This window comes from Coffea eugenioides, chromosome 1, assembly GCF_003713205.1.
Source record: "Coffea eugenioides isolate CCC68of chromosome 1, Ceug_1.0, whole genome shotgun sequence".
In the NCBI taxonomy this organism is placed as follows: Eukaryota; Viridiplantae; Streptophyta; class Magnoliopsida; order Gentianales; family Rubiaceae; genus Coffea; species Coffea eugenioides.
In genome coordinates this window covers 1,588,390-1,596,640 of record NC_040035.1, presented here as the reverse complement: position 1 = coordinate 1,596,640, position 8,251 = coordinate 1,588,390, and the positions used below count along the sequence as shown (strand labels likewise).

Genomic DNA, 8,251 nt, shown 5'->3' with positions numbered 1-8,251 from the left:
AGTTTCATGGGAAATCTTGCAATTCCGCAATGGGAATCTGCCAGCCTTCTGATTTCTGATCTTCCATTTCGTCCATGCAATAAGAGGAGAGGCATCTAATAATCTTTTTCATAATTAATATCTGAATTTGAATAATTGGGCATTTATGGGCAAGATTGAAAATTACACCGCGCATCGCGCGGTGTTATCCTCCTAGTTTGTTTTAGTTGAAGAAACGAACATTAAATTGCCACAGGGAACAAAAGAACATCCACGTGTGGGATTGAGGTCCATGCAATATTGTGTTTGGATTAACCCCGGCACAGCCATTTTTATGACAAAGAAAAAAAATAAAAGAAAAGGAAAGAAAAAGTAAACAACAATCGACAGCTGCCGTTTCAATGTACCTTTCATATTCCGGACTGCGCCTCCATGTTCTTGTGGGCCGGATCTTTGTAAGGCCCCATTACTCTCTGGAAATCCAATAAGCCCACTCTGGAATATTATTGTTAACTTTAACAGCTTAATGCTGATCATCCTGCATTAGTCTAATTCATGTCATACCGAACGCAACAAATCTAATTCAATGAACTCGAAAATGAAATTGATTGAAGGCTACTCATCAGTTGCAAGACAGGAAAAAAAAAGAAAGAACCATCACTTCATTGACTTCTCCCAATAATCTTTCCTTTGCACTCATATGACTAAAAGTGAAGAGAACATGGATATAATTCCCTTTTCTTTTTTTTTTCCTTCCTTTTTAACCTCCCACCTTTTCTCATGCTCTTTCCATGTGCAACTATCAAATTCAGGATTCAAATCATGAATTTAATAACAGAGAGGACTCTTAAGGGCTTCTCTTCCCGCTGGCTAATGTAATATCTTTACAAATCATATTTTATTTATTATTTATTTTTTGGTCGACACTCTTTCAGTAGTTTATTTTCTGGGAAGTCCTCTAATCTTCCAAAATTGATAACCGTGGCCATCAATCCTACCGTCTCCCGATGAACCAATGGTATTTTCTTCAAACCACACATGGTATTGGTGAAATATACGAAGTTTCATGTTGTGAATGGTCTCTGGACCATGGTTCAAAGTCTCGGCCGAGTCGTTTTTGAAACGGATCCCTCTGATTCGATATCAGAACGAGATGATTCCGAAATATTTGACTCATCGAGAACTCAGCCAAGAAATCTCCTATACGGATAGTCTTGACTGAGTTGGTTTGAGTCATCCCGAGTCAACTTGCAAATTTATATTTTACAGATATTCTTTTGATTTTTTTAATTATTTTTGTTTAGCATGTTTTTGAATATTTTTCATAATTTTTAGAATATTAAATGTTACAAAATTTGCGTCTCGCCAAAACCATGCCCGATATGTTGAGATCGATGTGGAATGATCCAGCCCATCACCGCGACTTTGAAGTTTGAACCATGCTCTGGACAACACTTAAATCACTTAAAATTTCATTGTTTTTCTTCAGAGGATGATCTGGGATTCCATGATATTGCAGTAAATGGTGATTTCCGTTTTCGCTTTAAGACGAACCTTTTGAGGACCACTAGGTTTGTTTGCGAATTCAGGTGGGATAAAGAAGGCAAGAAACTTTGCTGCCGTCTTCCAGACGTATATAGCTGATAGTTGTGAATTTAATCAGAGTCATCATGCTTATATACGGACGTTGTTGGCTACTGAAGCATAGTGGTCTTTATGTCGCCGGTACACTTAACCCTTCTCTGGATTCTTCGAAGAAAATGAGCATATGTGTGGCTTTGATGATGTGAAACGTAATTGCTTTAAAAGGCAACTCAATGGCCTATCAAATTCAAGCGGGAGTGTTAGATTCTTGGATTCACAGCTTTTATTACACTGCCGAATGCGAAGGGTATGCTATGTGGAGACCGGCGGGGGCGTGGCAAACAAAACCTGGAAATTTCTTTATCAAGAGTCCTTTTGGTTGGCACCGCGAGAGGAATAGGCCCCCTATCAATTACTTCATTTGTCCCATTTTGATAATCCTAGTTTTTTTTCACACAGTTTAAGAAAAAATATTTAATTTTGTTAAAAAAAACAAATTTAAATTGCTATTTTTCTAAAATACCCTTCCACTAAATAAAGTTGGCTTTTCATATATCAATATGTTTTGAAAAATCTAAATGCATTAAATGGGGTAGGTTATATTCAATACTAACAATCTATATTAAATAAGGTAGTTTACAATAATAACAACTTACATTAAATAAGGGTATTTTAAATAAATTAAAAGATAACTATATTCTTCAATTGAAAAGTGGATTACAATTTAGGATAAAAAAAGAAAAACAGAACTATCAAAGTGGGACGGAGGGTGTACTGACTATCATATATCGTGACCACGATGGAATCATGCCTAGAATTTCGAGTAGGCAACCTGAGCCAAGGGTTATTGCCTATTGGTAAACTATCATCAATACTTGTACGATACAGAAAAATCAGTTTGCCCAAAGAAAAAATCAAAATTTGATGATAATGTGAAGCCCTCTATACTGCTTGCACACATTCTTTTTTTTCTTTGCTTTCCTGCATCCGAATTTGCACACATTTACTTGTACAAGAACTTGTATAGAAACTCATAATCTTGTTTCTGCATAAGTACACGTAATGTATATATAAAATTTAGCTATGTTCATCACGCGCACGTCGAAATGGACCTAAAACATATGTCCAAGAATATATGGTCAATAATTGTTGGCTAGCAATAATGCTAACTATGCTTTATTAGACAGACAAAGAGGGATTGTAAGGAAATAACAATAAATGGTTGCAGAATCACCAGTGTTGGTTGATACATTTTGTAAATCAAGCAGACACAAATTATTTTTCACACTCAACAGGGGACAACAAAGACCTGGGAATTCAAGGAAAGATGTCATCAGGTCTTCAACAACTGGTAAAGGATGACGACTGCTAATTCAACACATTTGAGAATTGAGATGGCTATGCAGAGGGAAGGATAAGGTCGAGGATCATATCATATCACCAGATCAAGACCCGATCCTGCCAACTTCGTCTTTGTAATTTGGTCAAGCCTTTCTTCCATCTCAGGGGTAAGGGCGTTCTTCCAGTCCCCAACCACACCGCGCCTGAAAAAAGAGCTATTAGGCATTTGAGCCCAGGGGTCGAACCCAGTCTTATTCACCTCCAAGTTCTTAAGCCTTTCCAAGCTGCTCCTCCATAACACTTGATCAACTTGCTCCTCGTTTTCGAATGGTCGTCCGAGGAAGGCAGCCAGTTTCTTGACTTGCCCTTTCGGGTCACTTTTCAGCTCTTCATACTTGAGGAAAAGCACCTTTTCTGGTGCCCTTAAGCTCTCATTCCAAAATTGTAACACATGATCAAAAAATGGACCAAATGGATGTACTCCGTTACAGAATCCCTCAAATAACACCTGAATAGGATATTGCTTGACAGTACTAAAAAAATGCCACATGGAGACCAAGGTATCTTTGGGATTGCGGACTATATAAACCATTTTACACTTGGAATTTTTTATGGAGTCAGGCAAGACGTTATAGGGCATGTGAGTGTGAAAGAGCCTTGGTGTCGGCATGCTAGAGAGATCAGGATTAGGATTTGCTAGGTAAGTTTGGGTCTCCAGGGTCTGTACATAGACAGCAGGATGGTTTTTGAGTAAAGGGTCTTCATTGATGTCGCTAATTTTAGGCCCCATGATGCAAAAAAGGAGTGCCTTGAGCCAAATGGTACCTGTTTTTAGAGAGGAAGCCAAGATGATATCGTCGTCCCTTGCTTCAAAATTTGATTGAACTGATTTTGCAGCTTCCAAATGGCGAGGTGCATACCAAAATCCTTCCCACTGGTACAGAGTAAAGGTATCTCCATAGCTTATTTTGGGTAGTTGATCGAGTAAAGGCTTCAAGGAATCAGAATAATGCGCCGCTGATGATTCAGTATCAGGGGTTGCCATGGTAAAGACAATCAAGGAAAAATGGGTGCGCTGCAAGTATATGTATAAGAACTACTACACTAGTAGTTTTTACTTTTCAAGTGAGCCACCCGCTAAAGGAAGTGTCGGTTAACGAATGATAGACAGTAGGAAGTTTCGGACTCAGTTAATGAATGATTGTGGGAAGTTTCGGACTTAAATAACAGTAACACAGAAAGCAAATTTCGAGACGTCTCGTGAGTCACACTTCACAATAGTGGTCCTTCCTTCCATGGAGTTTGTCCACCGGGGGATGGAGAAGAATTAAAGAGGAGCATGGTAGCTGGTACTGGAGAGTTATCAAGGTACAAGACTTGCTTGAAGAAAACTAGACGTGCTGATACTTTAATTCCAGAAGTGAGAAGATTTGATGGAAAGAAGTTAGACATCATAGACAACATTGGCGATCATTTGGACAACATAAACGAAGCATGTGATTGCAGTTTCAATTATTCATTTGGATGGAAAAAGTTCAAAGTTTTGGTGCTGTAATTGCAGATGCAAGAATTTCTATATCCTCGTTCAAAGGTTCTCGCTAGATCTTGCAAGGCCTTTGTAAATTGGACAACAAGTTATACCTTTACACTTGAGAACAAGAGAGACTCATGGTACAACAGTGCTAACAGTTAGTCATTCCAGCTACCGGGCTTAGTGTTGAATTTGATTTAGTAAAACAACGTACCCTAAGTACATTCTTGGTTCCTAACTAACTAAATTATTTTGATATGTCTACTCCAAGATAAATAGTCAAAATAAAAAAATTTGTAGTTTGAATGATCAATAAATAGGTTTTGTTATATTGTAGCATTCTATTTGTTATGTTTTAGCTAAGAAAGACTAGCGAACCTAAAAATAATTTATAATTATTAAGAAACCCCTTTGGAATATGTAACATTTCAAAAGACTAATGAAGGTGGGAGATCAATGATAAATGTTTCACATGAAGTTCCCCAACATGGTTTCACCTAATTAGAGGTACTCTGCCTCAGAGTATCTGCATGTTAGGTTAGATGAGCATGTTTCAGCATGCCCATTCAATGGAAGTTGATAAATTACTTTTAAGAATTCAAGGATGAAGGAAATTACTTGCCAACACTGAAAGGATATTAAAGTCCATTACCAACTTCTTTTCTGAAAATGGTTATCCTTTTCTAATTTTTATTTGGCCCAAAGATTTTAGTCTGTCAGGAGAAATTAGTCAACTAAAAGAAGTTAATTAGGGAGTTTATGAATGCTAGTACATTAATATAAATTTTTATTTTTTCTTCAGATTAGTTTGCCAAACTCTAGTTTAGGACATCATTTTAGAAAGAGAGAAAAGATTATCATCTTACTTTTCCTTTAACATTAAGTTAAACATTTAGCTTTGATCATCACTTTGTTTTTAGAAAGAATCACAAGGGCAATTTATGGAAATTAGATTGACTTTTGCTACCATTACTTCCTTTTGGGTTTGTTAATGCTCTGTTTTTAGCCTTTCGTTTTTGGTTATCTAGTAGATTGGTGATTTTTCCATTCCTACTTGCATAAGAACTTACTTGCCCGTGATAAAATATTTATAGAAATATATATTTTAACATTTTAGACAAATATCTCATGGGCTATGTTGGAACATGTAAGAAGCAGTGGTTTCCAAGCAAAAATGTATGGATAGTGATGTGGTAGACAATTGTTCTCTTAAGGAGTGAAGATTGGTCTTCTAGAAAGCCAATATGTAACAGAGTAAATGAAGAAGTATTTGTTGCAGTTGCCATAACTTCAAATCAATCACAGACAAAAGTTGTGCTATGAACTTAGTATGCATTTTTGATGTAATTCTGATTAATTGTTGCTCTTTGGGAATTTCTGTAATGCATTCTTCGTAAGTTTTGATGGTTTAACTAGCTAATTTTACAGTTAATATTATTGTAATGTAACATGGAGATGTTTTTTCCCTGGATTTGTTTAGGAAGGAGACATCATCTTGTTGGAAAAAGAACAACACAGTTCCTTGTTGTTTTTGTGAGAAAATTACTGTCACTGATCGGGAAGGTTTCGAAGATGAAGATGATTACCAATTATAGTTATTTTGCTGTTTAAGTTGCACTAGCATTGATGGAGGCTTCTCAAATACCATGCCAAAAAACTGAAAGTGTTATGTCATGTAGTGCTCGGAATGCAGAAATGAAGATAATGATTTGGCTAAACTGTTTGTAGCCTGTTTCGATTTTTTTTTTCTTTATCTATCTTCTGGAAATGTAATCTGGTTCAAAAGAAGAGACGATTTGATGATGGAAGCTAGATGTTGAAGATAGCAATAACAGTCATTCGGAAAGCAAAAGCAAAGCATGTAGTGGGATGGAAGAAATTCAAAGATTATGTGCTGTAAGAATATGTATTCTGATAAGTGTATATTTAGTGTGTTTTTAGTGTATTTTATTAGTTAGTTTTGCCATGTTTTAACTACTTTTATAGTTAATTAACTAAGTTTCTAGTAAAAAAATGCATTTTATGCTTTAAGTGGTAAACATTGCATTTTTATGGATTTTAACAGTGAAAACTTCATACTTTTGTAGATTTAATTATTCAATCATCAAATGGAGTAACTTGAAAAGATAATTGGATGATGATTTGAAGTGATAAAAAGAATACATGAAGTGCAAAACATTCAAAGAATGAAATGCAATCAATAGTAAAGAAATAATTATCATTTCGAAAAAAAAAATCAATAGTAAAGAAATGCAAGTTTTCTAGCTTTGACACCTTGTGGTATTTCGGCTATATCTTGAGTTACAAGTATTGTATTGAGGTAATTTTTACATTATGTTGAAGCAAAGAGATAGATCCAAATTTGGTATAAAGACATCAAAGTTCAGTTTAGTCATTTTCCTTGTCAAAATATTGAAATGCAAAAGTGCAATTTTATTATTGAAAGCTAAAATAGAGTTCTAACTAGTTGAGGGTATTTTGATCATTTATCGGTTCTTTGATCATTTATCGGTTCATAGAGCTCCAAATTGGATGATTCTTGATGCATTGGAAAGCAATCTCAAAGGCCTACAATTTTTATGTTTTTCACAAGAGCTAGTTAAGCCTCTATCATTGAGAAAATATCATTTGAATTTGGACAAAAAACAGAGCTGGGATGAAATCTGTCTAGAATTGAGCAAACCTGCAAAAGGCAATATGTGGGATGCAATACGCGACCTTAGGTCGCATTTTCGAGGTCGTGTATTCTTCTTTTGCGGCTGAAACTTGCTCTGAAACTTGTGTTTTATTCACACAACCTTTTTGACCAACTTTTCTGCAAGAAATCCGTCTATATCTGATCAAACAAGCATAGAATCTTGTAGAAACAACCTTTGGTGATTTGAAGAAGCAACTTTACCAACTAGAAACAACTCATCTTGAGTTTTAATCCTCTATAAATAGCAATCTTTGGCGAACATTTTCACAACTTTGGAAGGCTAGAGAAATTCCACAAAAATGTAGTTTTCACTAGAATTTCCTTAGTTCATTAGTTTGGTTTAGTAGTTTAGTATAGAGTAGTATAGGTTTTATCGATTCTTGTATATTCGCTAGATTAGGATGAAGATAGAGATGAAGAAGGAGGGATTGAAGCTCACGTGACAAGGGTTATCTCTTCTCCAACTCTTTATCTTTTCTATTGAATTCTGAAGTATGGTTTATATGCAAGTTTTGGATTTGTGTTTCAATATATGTTTATAAAGTTTATGTCTAGAGTATGAATGAACTTTCTACATCTTGTTAGTGATATTTACTTGGTTATTTGATGATGCTATTTTGAGCAAGTTATTTATCATTTTTACTTTTCTAATCATGATTAACCGGCCATTAATATTGATGATCTTAAGGTATTAAGTTTGCAAGAATTTAACACTAGTTCAAGGAAGTGATAAACTTAAGGAATTCACTCATGAGAGCAGAAGAGCAGAGGAGCACTTGTTTCATGTAATTTTATAGAAGAAATGAGCTTGTGGTTAATTTCATAATTATAAAAGTAGATATGGTTTAGCTATAAGTATAGTTGATTTACTAAGAGAGTAGATTTCACACACATTAGGAAATTACACTATAACTAGCTAAGATAATAACATGCAAGCAATCGGTAATGTCATTTGTAAGAGTAGTTAGGAATTTCATACCTCTAGGAGCTTTTTACTGTTATTTTATTACTGTTATTTCATGTTTGTAGCATAGATTTAATCTTTTACATTTATGATAGTTTAAATAATAGAGGAGTTCGAAAACTATCGGTAATGACAATCTTCCCTATGAGATCAA

General features: G+C 35.1%; 1 protein-coding gene across 1 annotated transcript; it reads right to left on the bottom strand.

The window, feature by feature from the left end:
- Positions 1–2,851: 2,851 nt before the first annotated feature.
- Positions 2,852–3,949, bottom strand: LOC113760031 (cytosolic sulfotransferase 5-like). Its single transcript, XM_027302610.1, has 2 exons — positions 3,005–3,949; positions 2,852–2,872 (listed from the first exon to the last, which is right to left on the bottom strand). Exons 1-2 carry the CDS (start codon positions 3,947–3,949, stop codon positions 2,852–2,854), a joined length of 966 nt encoding a protein of 321 aa, XP_027158411.1.
- Positions 3,950–8,251: the final 4,302 nt, after the last annotated feature.